This window comes from Vombatus ursinus, unplaced genomic scaffold, assembly GCF_900497805.2.
Source record: "Vombatus ursinus unplaced genomic scaffold, bare-nosed wombat genome assembly UNPS02011353.1, whole genome shotgun sequence".
Lineage (NCBI taxonomy): Eukaryota > Metazoa > Chordata > Mammalia > Diprotodontia > Vombatidae > Vombatus > Vombatus ursinus.
In genome coordinates this window covers 1481440-1494661 of record NW_020951131.1, presented here as the reverse complement: position 1 = coordinate 1494661, position 13222 = coordinate 1481440, and the positions used below count along the sequence as shown (strand labels likewise).

At 44.0% G+C, this 13222-nt stretch overlaps 1 protein-coding gene across 1 annotated transcript in view; it reads right to left on the bottom strand.

Moving 5' to 3' along the window:
- Positions 1-13222, bottom strand: part of CUNH10orf90 (chromosome unknown C10orf90 homolog) — a 246378-nt gene that overhangs the window by 84813 nt on the left and 148343 nt on the right. The window contains exon 3 of the mRNA XM_027855954.1: positions 6955-7046. Coding sequence (XP_027711755.1) covers positions 6955-7046 — 92 coding nt within the window. The remainder of the gene's footprint in view (positions 1-6954; positions 7047-13222) is intronic.

The window sequence follows — 13222 nt, the reverse complement described above, 5'->3', positions numbered from 1 at the left end:
TCATTTAGGTTCAAAACTGAGGAAAAACCTAACTGATCTAAAGATGGTAGCCACTGGGAATGCCCTGCCATTTTCTGCTTGGGTCTCCTTTTCTAGAAATGATAGCCGAGTGATACAGATATCTTCACCACAGGCAAAAATCTGTAAAATAAACTATATGTACTGAATTTTGGTTCTGAGTTCTTTCCCTTCTTGGACTTGGATTCCTTCAGAGGAAAAAAAAACCACCAAATCGATCAATTTGTTAACAAGCATTAGGTGCCTACTATGTGCCAGCCATTCTGCTAGGCTCTAGAAAAAACAAAGACAAATATATGTCCTGCCCTTCTCCCGAGGAAAGTGAAGGGGAGAGGCGGAGAGGGGGAGAGAGAGAGGGAGGGAGGGAGGGAAAGTGGAGAGGGACAGAGACAGAGACAGAGAGAGATAAGAGGAGGCAACAGGAGACAATGACTAGTCTGGTGCCACCCGGGACTCTCGGGCCAATGTACATCAGGATGGTTTTTGTGAATGAGAATTCTATCTCATGTACATATGATCTCTTCCCAAGCTGACCACATGGAATCATTTCTATAGTGTAAACTACTGAAACAGATACATCCATTTTCTTAGTCCAGACATGATTTGATCAGTGTGGAGAACTTGTGGCATTAAAAAACACCTCCAATGACGTAGAACAGCAGCATGTCTATAACATGATCTTAGAGAGTTGTCTGGGGTGCTAAGAGGTTAAAGGACTTGCCCAGGGTCACGTAGCCATTGGGTTTCAGACCCAGGGCAGGAGTCCAGGTCACTCCATCCTACCACACTGCCTCTGCTTCTAGTGGAGTATGAACAAGGGATATTCTATCCATCAAAGGAGTTATGACATCAAGGACCATGGTTCCTTTCTCCACTGATACAGTGGAGAAACTAGATGCCCTCTAAGAATAATGAAGAAGGGCTTGAGAATTTCTGTGGCTTGTGGCCATTCTAGAGCTAAGCGTCCCTGGACTTAGCCAGGCTGGACGTCAGATGGGGGATGTCTCTGCTCCAGCCCTCAGCCCATGGAAGAAGCCTTCTTAGCTTGGACCCAGCTCTTTGGTCCAGGGCCACCATTGAGCAAGAGTCCCCAGGAGGAGGAGTGTGGGCCACTGCACTTTAAAACTTGCTTATGTAAGCTTTGCTTGGGAAATGTCCCTTCCACCCGACACAATTTGAATTCCTGAGAAGAGAAGCTCTTTCTTTTAGAGAAGATGGCGCCGGATGGCACTGGCTCCTTCTCTTGCTCAGCCCTCTTGGTGTGCCAAGAGCTCTGGGTCTGGAGGCCATCCAAACTTCCATAAAATCCATCCCTTTACATTTCCTTTCTCTTAGAAGCTTCGTTAAGATATTGACCTTTTTTTAGGTGTTTCAAACATGATCTTGTCCAGCTGGTAATAGCTTTTATGCTTTTATGTATTTTATTGAATGATTTTATGTTTTTAACTTTATACTGATACCCTCAGGCCTTTCAGAAGAAGGACACGATTTTATAAATTGAAACAGGGAATCAACAGATGTAGTATAATAGGATAAAAAAAAATGGTCCAACTCTCCCTGTACATCAATAGCAACCCCTTCCTACTCTGATCTCTAGATAGCTGCCAACATCATAGTCCTAGTGCTCACATCTGACCAGGTCATTCCTCTGCTCAAATACCTTCAGGAGCTCCCTATTACCCCCTGGTGGCAAGACCAATTCCTCAGTTTGGCCCTTAGGGTCTTTCACAAACTACCTTCCTGGGCTCATTTCACTTTACATCCCTTCAGGCACCCTATTTTATTTTATTTTATTTTATTTTTTTCGGGCGAGGCAATGGGGTTAAGTGACTTTGCCCAGGGTCACACAGCTAGTGAGTGTTATGTGTCTGAGGCCATATTTGAACTCAGGTCTTCCTGAATCCAGGACTGGTACTCTATCCACTGTGCCACCTAGCTGCCCCCTCCCTTCAGGCACTCTAAACCAGACATCTGGCTCAGCATCCCATTTCCTGCCTCGATGACATTGTAAGGGTGTTTGGGATCCATGAGCTCTTCACCAATGCCTCTTGGTGTCCCAAGCTCCTCTCAAGGCTTGGGTCAGGCACCACTTCCTAGTAGAAACCCTTCCTGATCTCCTCAGCCATCATTACTCAGTCTCCCATCAAGTGATTTTGTAAATACTGCTCTGTTTACATGCAGTATCCCTCTAGTAAAGTAGATGCTCCTGGAGGGCAGGGGAGGCTTCGGGATAATCTTGTGTTCCCAGTGCTTGGCACATTGGAGGCATTTGTTAAACTATTGTTGGTTTTCCCAGTTGAAATGGAATCTTCAAATGAAATGGAATTTTCAAATGAATCAGACATGGTGTTTTTATTATGGTATGTTTTGAAATGTTGACATCAGCATGGGCTTATAACAGAGAAGGTTGACCAATGGATCCCCCTCTTCTCCTGGATACCGTCATCTCTCTAGGTTTTTGGGACACCCCCCTCTCTCTCCTGGTTCTCCTCCTCCCTCTCTGACCTCTCCTTCTCAATCTCCTTTGCTGGATCCTCACCTAGATCATGCCTTCTAACTGTAGGTGTCTTACAGGGCTGTGTCCTGGGCCCTCTGCACTATTTCACTTGGGGATCTCATCTGCTCCCATGGATTTAATTGTCATCTGTATGCTGATGTTTCTGAAATTTACCTATCCTTCCCTAACTTCTCTGCTTTCCTCCAGGCTCCCATTTCCAGCTTTCTCTCAAACATCTTAAACTGGATACCCAGCAGACATTTTAAAGTCAACACATTCAGAACAGAATTCATTATCTTGTCCCCTAACCCCACCCCACCCTTTCTCCCTTCCCTATTATTGTAGAGGGCACCACCCTCCTCCCAGACTCTCAGGCTTTCAGTCCTGGACTCCTCACTCTCTTCAACCACCATATCCAAGCTGTTGCCAAGGCCTGGGAACCCCACCATAGCAGCATCTCTCCAATATGCCCTCTTCTTTCTTCTGATACTGCCCCTGGCCTTGTGCACACCTCATTGCCTCACAAGTGGACCATTGCAATAGTGCTTGGGAGTCTGTCTGCCTCTCCCTATTCCAATATATCCTCCATTTAGCTGTCAAAGTAGTCTTCCTAAAGTGTAGGTCTGACCACGTCACTCCCCTCACTCAATAAGCTCCAGTGGCTCCCTATTGTCTCCAGGATCAAACACAAAATCCTCTGCTGTTCAAAGCCCCCTCTTTCCTTTCCGGTCTTCCTACACCTTACTCCCTGACATGTACACTTAGATTTAGTAACATTGGTTTCCCGGCTCTTCCATGAACAAGACCCTCCATCTCTCAGCCCTGGGCATTTTCTCAGGCTGCCTCCCATGCCTGGAATGTCTCCCTCCTCTGCTCTGACCACTGATCTCCCCAGCTTCCTTCAAGTCCCAACTAAAGACCCCACCTTCTGCAGGAAGCCTTCCCAGACCCTCTTCATTCTGGTGCTTCTAATGACCTTCTATCTTGTTTGTTTGTACATATTTGTTTGCTTGTCGTCTTTCTCATTAGACTATCAAAGACTGTCTTTCATTAGACTATCAGTTCCTTGAGAGCAGGGACTGGCTTTTGCCCTTTCTGTTGTATCTCCAGTATTTAGAACAGTGCCTGGTACCTAGCAGGTGATTAATGAATGTTTCCTAAGTGACTAACTAAGGCCAAGTGAAATGAGGAACAGCATTTCTCTACCCTACAAAGGAAGGTTTTGTGGAAACCTTCCTTCAGGGCATTGCCATAGTGTTGCAGGGGTACCTGGATACTCATAGGGTCACAGGACCCTTAATTTAGAGCTGGAAGGGACCTCAAAAGTCATCCAGTCCCAACCCTGTCATTTTCTGGGTGAAGACAGTGAAGCCCAGGATGGTGAGGTGACTTGCCCAGGGTCACGCTGATAGTGACAATGAGTGGAGTGGCCACTCTGGCAAGCGTAGCCAGAAAGACTCTAAGCATTTGCCCTGAACTCTCTCCACTATCCAGGGACCCACCTAAGCTTGGAGGGGCTCCTGTCTGGTTGAAGCTAGATGGGGTAAAAAGAAGGGAAAGTGAGCATTAGAGAGAGTGGGATGGAAGAAAGAATGAGATTCCAGTGGAAATGAAAGGTGATGGGACAGAATTAGAGGGGTTTGTCTTGCCCAAGAGAAGGGCCATCACTCCCTCAGAGAAGGGATGGATAGACAAGAGGATGGATCATGTTGTTGAGGGAATCTGTGGCATTGAACTTGGAAAAAGAGGACATTCACCCATGATAATCTCAGTTTTTCCAGTGCAGTGTGGAAATGAAAAGCACTCATTAAGTGCTTAGTATATGGCAGTCACTGAGGTTAAGATTAATTAAAAAATGAAGATGGTTCCTGCCTTCAGAGAGCTTCTATTCTAATTGGGGGAGACAGCACAAGTGTGAGAGTTGAGCAGCCAGGTGCAGAGAATGACTCAGTGGTCCCCAGGGCTCAGTGACAGGACTGACGCTGGGGGTCTTTAAGGTATATTGTTGGGAGGAGAAATCTTGAGGAGAAATGAGAGGGGAGGATTAGGGCAGGGGCTCACCGGGGAAATAAAGGGGCTCTGTTCTGCTCCAGCAGTCACATGCTTTCCTGAGAGGGAAGGGGGAAGGAATGGGGAAGAGAAACAGACTGCATGGCATGTGATAGGGAATCAATTAAATAAGAATGAAAGGATTTTCCTGCAGCAAGGAACATCCAATTACAATTCCCTTTGTGGTGGACCCCATCAGCCGGGTTGTGTGAGTTCTTGCAGTCCTGTTCAGCAGCCCATGGATTGGAGTGAAGAAGGCAGACAGTGGGGTCATCAAAGGCTGTGGTTTAGAAAGTGATGAGTCAAAATTGAAAAAAGGAAAGGGAATCCAAGGGTAGAGGCCAACATAAGGTTGAGCTAGTTATTATAGCATCAGAGTCTCAAAGGGAGGAAAGTGAAGCCAGACCAGGGTGAGCTAGGAAATCAGGGAGGCACGTGTGAGATGGGAACAGAGAATAGATTTAAACATGGCTAGATTCAGGACCAGGAGAGAAGGGTAGAGTTAGACAGAGGGATTGCAGAGTTCTGGAAACGCACTTGTGGGTCACGATGCCATGAAATGTATGACCATCCCTGTGTATGGTTGTGGTCATGAGAAGGTGACAGTCTTGGAGTTGAGAAGGGAGATGAATTGGAAAGCCAACATGTTTGAAGAGGCATCAACATGCAGATGTGTACACACACGGACACACAACGAGCACCATTCCAGGGTCCCATGTATCAATCCTTTGGAATAGGGTGCACCTGTCCTGAGTCACCTTCCAGTCATCTTTCCTCTCCCACAAGTCTCAGTGACACCTACGGGGTCAAATTCACCTCCTTCCTTTAGAAGCTCCACTGTTTCTGCTTGTTACCTATATGCTGTACATTTGTATCTAGACATCTGAGTCCTTGAGCTTTACGGTTGGCTCTTGTCTTATGGAATACCGCCTTTTGTGAATTACTTACTTTCCTGTTATTTTTTTTTTCTATGTTCTATCTGCTACTCTCTGGGGTATGAGGCTTGAAAGATTTACAGTTTTCTCCTTTCTGGATCCCCTTTCAATTCAAAGCCCTTCTGATCAGATTCTCAAGACTCCAGGCCAATTTTTTTTTTTTTTTAATTGGCCCTTGTTACATGCACTCCATTCCTGGCCAAGAGTCCAGATGGTTTTTTTTATAGTCGATGCTGTGCTCCAGAATTCCAAATCAGGTTCAAGACTCCTTTGATGTTCCCTCCCTGGCATTCCAAGTGTCTTTGACCATGTTCTCCAGAAATAAATTATGAATGATCTCACATTCTTTTATTACTCGTGAAAGTCTCCCTGAGACATCTCAATTGAGATGGCTCTAATGGTCAATCAGGAAAGCATGGGGGATGGGGGTGGGAATGGCAATCTTTCTCCATCATTTGGGACATTAACAGATCAAATATTTACTAAGAAAAGTTCACATTTTATTAAATACAAGTTGAATAAGAGTCCATCTAGCACCTAAGTCAATCAACTGACCCTCAGTTAAATCTGAATCAACATTGGAAAGAAATGCCCAATATTTAATGTTGTGAATCCTTCACCTACTTTAATCCTTTAAATTCAGTCTGTTCTTTTAACCTCACTTTCCCTTTGGACAGCAAAAGCTGGAGGACAATACCCATGGACAAAAAGGAAATCAGTGATTTGTGATTTGTTTCAGCTTGGGTTTTATTTTAATGTTGGGGATGTTTTCTTGTAATTTTGAGAAACCCTGCTTAGTTTTCATATAGGTATCCTTAATCCAGTTTATCTGCATGCTAGATCTGTATCAAATAAATTTTCATTTTTTAATCAGATCATTTTAATGGCATTAAGTATACTTATATATTTTTCTTCAAAAGTGTAGATTAGCATGATGTCCAGTCTTTCAGAGGCTACCATATGTTTCTGTTGTCATTCAAAGGCACTAGAACTGTCTCCTTCAGCATCCACAACCAGAATGAAATCTGTAGTGAAACTATGTTTTTTTGACACAAACCAATCAAATCAATTTTCTTTTGGAACATTTATGAGAGCAATTGATAATTGGAGAGCTCCTGTAACAAAATCCAAACTCATTGGTGGAAACCAATGATGTCAAACGCAAAAAGAAGCCCCTGCAAGCCACACACTGACTTAGAAAACCACAAATGAACATTATCTATGTTGTATTCTATTTTTCTTTATTTTGTTAAGTGTTTCCCAATTACATTTTAATCTGGTTTGGGCATTTGATGCCTCTGGCATATTTGTAAGTCATGGAGGCCATCACTGTTCAAAGTTTCTGTTGCATGAATTCAGTTCTGACTAGACAAAGTCAAATGCAGCTACCACAACAGATGCTTCCATTTTAAAACTGAATGTGTTTTGTGTCTAGAAGTTAGATGCTTGTGTTACCTTGGCAAAGTCAGGATTCTTCTCTGCGACCTCGGACTGAAGGTTTCTAAGTGAAACCTGATTGCTCTCATTATACGGCCTTGCCTGGAGTCCTAGGAAGAAGAAGTTACATTGCTTAGAACACATGCAAAGCAGGCTCAAATAGTATACATGACTATCACAAAAGCTACTGGCACTAATTCATGTTTTATACCAATGGGCAGAGAAAAGGGCTTCTCTTTCTGCCTAGGATAAATCCTTTCCATTCCTCCATGTCTCTCTTCAATAGTCCAAATCACAGGCATGGCGGTTTATAAGGATGCTTGCAAGGTCCGTTCTTACATTGAGTGGGTGCATTTCCAATGCATTGTCATTATTTCTAAGGAAATTCCTCCCCCTTATGAGACTCCACCCCATGGTACAGGTGGTGTTAGGAGGAATAAACAGTGACGGGCAAGATGCAGGGCATGAAAGGCTCCATAATGGGCCCAGCCATGTTCAGCCTCTTGTCTTCAGTGATGATTGGAAGGAAGGAATTAGTTCCCTTTTCTGTTGTATCTCCAGCTCTTCTCACAGTGCCTGGCACAGAGTAGGCACTTAATGCCCACTAACTAACTGATGTTTGAAGATACAACAAAGTTCTTATAATTCAATAAACATGGGGCCCTGGGCTGATGATGGACACAAATGAAATGGTCTCTGCATTCAATGGATTCTACTGAGGCCAACAACATATGCACAGTTAAGTCCATCAGTCAGTCAACAGACATTTATTAAGTTACCGAACAACAACCAGCAAAGGACACTGAGCAGGAGCAGTTAGAGATGGAGCAAGAGAACTGAGAGTTAGTCACAAAGACCCAGAGAGGGGAGAGTCTCTAGGGGAGAAAAATCAATAGTGTCAGATGCTCCAGAGAGCTCCAGGAGGATAAAGACTGAGAGAAACCCATCAGATTTGTCAGTTAGATCACTGGTGACTTTGGAGAGAAGGGTTACAGCTGAGAGGTGAGTTAGCAATAAGATTACAAGGGGTAGAGATGTGCATGACAAGAGAGGAAGTGGAAAAGGGCCATGACAGCTTTTTCTAGACTCCGGCTGTGAAAGAGATGACAGCTAGAGGACGATATAGAGGGGATGATAGGGCTTAGGGAGAGGTTTTGTTTAAGGATGTAGGAGACCTTGGTGTGTTTGTAGACATCCAGAAATGAGCCAATAAATAGGGAGAGATTGAAAATAGAGGGGAGAGATGATGCTGGGGGCAATCTGCCAAAGGAGGGAGAGAATCAGCGATATATGAAGAAGTTTGACTTTAGTGAGGAGAACGGCCACATCTCCATCACAGAGGGAAGAAAGGAGGAGAGCGTGGGAATGGATGGGGAATGTCAGAGGGTTTGGAGATGTCCATTTGGGGAGAAGAGGGAGCTCATGGCATGGTCTCTATTTTCTCACACAGAGGCAATGTCCTCAGTTGAGTTTGGGGAGGGGTGGTATATGGCTTTGAGGAGAGACTCAAAGGTTTAGAACAGATGCTCTGGGGAATGACATAGAGAATGATCACCAACCACTAGAAACTCAGTGTTTCTATGTACTTTGAAATGCAGATCTGTAGAGTATTTTTATTGGTATCTTCAGTCATAGCATCACTTTCATTTTCCAATATGTCCCCCTCCCCCTTCCTGAGAGCCATCTCTCATAACAAAGACTAAGAAAAAAAATGTTGGAACCAGAACATTGGTTCCGTCCACATTAGAGGCAATTCCCACCTGGACAAAGAAGCAGCAGGGTCTCCCTAGGCCAGTACAAGATGGGGAGGGAGTCGCCATGTTCCATTGGATGGGCTGTGCAGAATCAACCCTTGGCTGCATGTGAGGAAGAACATGCCAACAGCTGGAGAGGCTCAAAGGGGAATGGAAAGCCTCGGGAGGTTTTGGGGTGCTCCTCTTGGAGGGCTTCAAGCAGAGGCCAAACCAACAACTGTTGGGGATGTTCCAGGGACATTCCTTCTGCTTATCTCCCTTCCTCCTCCATCATTTTGCCTCCTGCAATCTGACACAGGGCTCTTATTCTACGATGAGGATTGGAGTGACCATCATGAGATGCACCCTCCTCTTATTGCCTAAGAACCAAGGCGGTGTGGGGGAATATTGTGTTTGGGCCAACCTGCCTCTTCCCCCGTGGCTGGATGGTAGGAGTTTTGAACCTCAGTATTTATAAACTCAGTAAAGATGAAGAAAACCATGCTATTGGTGCCTGCTGCATTGCAGAAGAAAGTAGGGCTGACGAAGCCCAGGACCACCGGTTATATTCTTATCTCATAGCTACAGTAGACGTTAGGTGGGCTGTCACACCGGAGCCTCAAAGCAGGGGAATGAGGCGGCTCTCAAACTGGGCCAGGAGCCCCCTTCTTCCTCCTCGGTGCCCCCCACTTCCCTTCCTTCCATCTGCTACTGATCAACATCCCTGAGGCTCCCTTTAGGATGAAAACTGGCCTGCAAGGCGCCTGCTTACTTTCCACATTTAAAAGACCCACCCGCATCTTTTAAAACCATTGATTTGCAATGAGTTGGGTTTCTTCTAGGGAAGAATCTGACCCTCACCGGGGAGCCCAAAGTTAGATTCCCTTTCTCCTTAGTAAACAGGAACCCCCATCACTACAGTGCTTTCTTTACAACACACCTGTAGGGAGGGTAGGGTGAGGACAACTTTTCCCATCCCTGGGTGAGAAACTGAAGTAAAGAGAGGTCAGAGAATTTGCCTAAGATTATCAAAAATAAGGATGGAAGGGAAGGAAAAAGAAAGGGAAAGGGAAAGGAAGAGAGAGTAGAAGAATGAAAGGCAAGAAAAGCAGGCAGGAAGGAAGGAAGGGGGAGGGAGGAAGGAAGAGTGGAAGGAAGGAAAGACAGAGGGATAGAAGGAAGAAGAAAGAGTAGGAGGAAGGGAGATAGTGGAAAGAAGAGAGAAATAGTAGAAGGAAGGGAAAGTGAAAAGGAGGGAATTATGGAGGAATCAACCTTGAAATAGGAGGCCATATTCTGTCTCTACCAGACAAGTAGTTCCAAACTGTATTATCTGAGAAACCAAATGCCATAGTGAAGGGCCTAGTTTCCAGAAGACCTGGGTTCAAAACCTACCACGGACACTTATTTGTCATATGACCCTGAACAGGCTGTTTTTTCCCCTTGAGCCTCAGTTTTCTCATCTGCAAAACGGGACAATAGTGCCATGTCTCATAGGACTGCTGGGAGGCTCCAGCTTCATGATGATTTTCCAATGCTTTGTAAATGTCAGAGCTTTGTGTATACAAAGGTGGTGATTCCTCTCTGGCTGCAGCTGCATCCCTTCTGGAGAGGACAGCATTAAAAAGAAGTCCAGGCTGCAGCTGACAGACGGACTGTGGGACACACAGGGGCTTTCCCAGAGAAGTTCCAGGGGATTGCTAGAAACTGGCCCTCATCACAGGTGCATGGATTCCTTCGCAGTGGTTTAATTGAAGCCTCTTATAAGGCTGGAGTGAGAGCCCAAACACCAGGAAAGCTGACCACAGTGGCCTGCCCTGGTTTACAAATGGACTTTTAATTTTAAAATGAATTAAAAATGATACCAATAGCAAATTTATATAATCAGGGCAAGTGAGCAGTAGAAATTTTGTAAGTTCAATACTACATCTATTCATTAATAGATTGATTACTGGAACATCTCTGAGTTACTGTAATAGAAAGTGAGTTTGAAAAATCTTATAATTTTACTTTATATTTGCGGTCAAATTATAATATAGGAATGACATCCTCCTAAATGGAGAATTAGATAAAGTAATAAGACAAGGATGTAATGTAAAAGCTTTTTAATTAAATGTAATGGTAAATTTTAAGAAAGCAACAGGATTAGACTTTTTTCCAAATGTATCTAGCATGGAAATTCAGGCTCTGAGTATGTTTTAGTAATAAGCTCTCAAAATTGAATTAAGGATTTTATATATATAATTCTGTTGATAATTGCAAAAAAAGTAAAGTTATTTTTCCACTTTTAACAAAAAGTGGTATTTTTCTGATAATTTTAAAAGACAGAAGAGTTCATTTTACAAATTAGCCACATGGATCTTATAAGATTCTTAAATCACGGGGCAGCTAGGTGGCGCAGTGGATAGAGCACCAGCCCTGAAGTCAGGAGGACCTGAGTTCAAATGTGACCTCAGACCAAACACTTGCCACTTACTAGCTGTGTGACTCTGGGCAAGTCACTTAGCCACAAATTGCCTTAAAAAAAAAATTTAAAAAAATAGGTTCTTAGATCAGATACAGGATTTAGGTAAAGATTGGAACAACAAGCGGTATATTAAAAAAAATTGAAGTTTTAGTTTGGAGAACCAAATTTAAGAGGCCGTAGTAAATTGTCTTTTCTTGTTATTGGCAGGTTTTTAGCAGAATTATCTGCGAATGAACCAGAGGCAGAGCCCCCTTCACAGCTGTCCTGAGGATGAAGCCTATTCCGGAATTTCCAAGAGAAGCTGTCTAGGAACCAGACGACTACGTGGGACATCTGGGACTCCAAATGTACCGATTAAATGAACATTGGGAGTGGGTTACTAGGATACAGGGAGACTTGACGTTAGCTAATATTGATGATCATTATCGTATTGCTTTGCACTTTTGTTTCATTGTGTTTGTGTTTATGCTGAAGTTTTTTTGGTTACCTTGGTGACATGTAAGTCTCCCTTCTCAAAATTAGTCCATTGTGAGACCTCTAAGTACTTTGATTTGTAGCCCAACTTTAGAAAATCTGATTTTGAATATATGAAAAATCTCATAGATTTGGCTTATAGCTAAGTGATCCAGGGGGAGGGGGCTTCTAACTCCCCCATGAATCCAAAGGGGGAAATTGAGAGGATCAGAGCATCGAGTGGCTAATTGTGGGAATCGAGTGAACCACACGGACCCCATCTTGTGACTCAGTTCTGGAGCCGGTTCAGTTCCCTTTCTATTCAATTATGGGTCTAGTCCAATTTCCGTACTGTGAGAAAACTTTATTCAATTGTGGGAATTGGAAGAAAACCCTATTGTATTGTTTGAACCTAGCCTTGTGTGGCTGGGAAGCTGGACCACCCCACCTGCTGCTTAGAGACCCTTAACTAATTGGGTTTGCTGCCCAGAAACCCAGTCAGATCCAAAGATTGATGTAAGGAATTTTCTCACAATTGTGCATCTTAAGCAACTCATACGTCATATCTGAAAACTGGCCCCATGCTGATCAACCAGTTACTGTTTCCATGTTCCTTGGTTGTTCATAGACACTGGGGGGTGAAGAGAAGGGGAATACCACTTTTTCTGATTTCAGGGAATCTCATCTGTTCGCTCTGCCCCTCCCAACTTGTAAAGTCCCTAATCTTACCTCCAATTAAAAGTCAGATTACCTAATCTTGTATCTTGATTGTTTTCTTTTAATTAATTGATCTTGTTTGATTCATTGATTTTAACGCACAAAAGTCTATCTCCCTCTGTACTGGGGGTCCAGGGGCAAGGCTGAGGACGGGGCCTCGCCGATTTGTTGGGCAATTGACATGCGTTGCTTAATAAAGCGATACAGCCAGAAACTCCAATCTTTGTTTCCCCAGTCCTTTCATCTTTTACTTGCCACTAGTCCAGGGTCAGTTTTTGTTTTTATTTTGTGTCCTTAGCACTTAGCAGAGGGCCTGGCACCTAGTTAGTAGTTAATAAATGTTCGGGGCTTGAAAATGGCAACTGATATTTATATAGGGTGTCTCAAAAGTCTGAGTGCATTTCAAAGCTTCAGTAGTCTAAGGCTGCACAAAGGCTTTGGGGACACCCTCTGTAACACAACAGCCCCACAAGGTGGATGCTGCAAGTATTACTATCCCCATTTAACGAATGAGAAAGTTGAGACAGGCAGAGGTGAAGCGGCTTGCCCAAGGTCATACAGCTAGGAAGTGTTCAAGGCTGGATTTGAACCCAGTCTCTCTGACTTCAAGCCCGGGGCTCGATGTGATCCCTGCTGCTGCTTCCAGGAAGATTATTCTCCAAGTCATACTTGACTTCTTCCCCACATCTCTATACGTAAGCTCTTCAATTTATGGTATCCCAAGCTTTGTTCTGTGAATTTGTACTAAACACCCTCATCCCTAGGCATCTGGATGGCTTTGTAGACAGAACCCCGGACTTGAAGTTACAGAGATCTGGGTCTAAGTCCTACCTCAGACATTTATTGGCTGCATGGCCCCGGGCAAGTCATTTAGATTTTCTGTGCCTCAGTTTCCTCATCGGTAAAATGAAAGAGA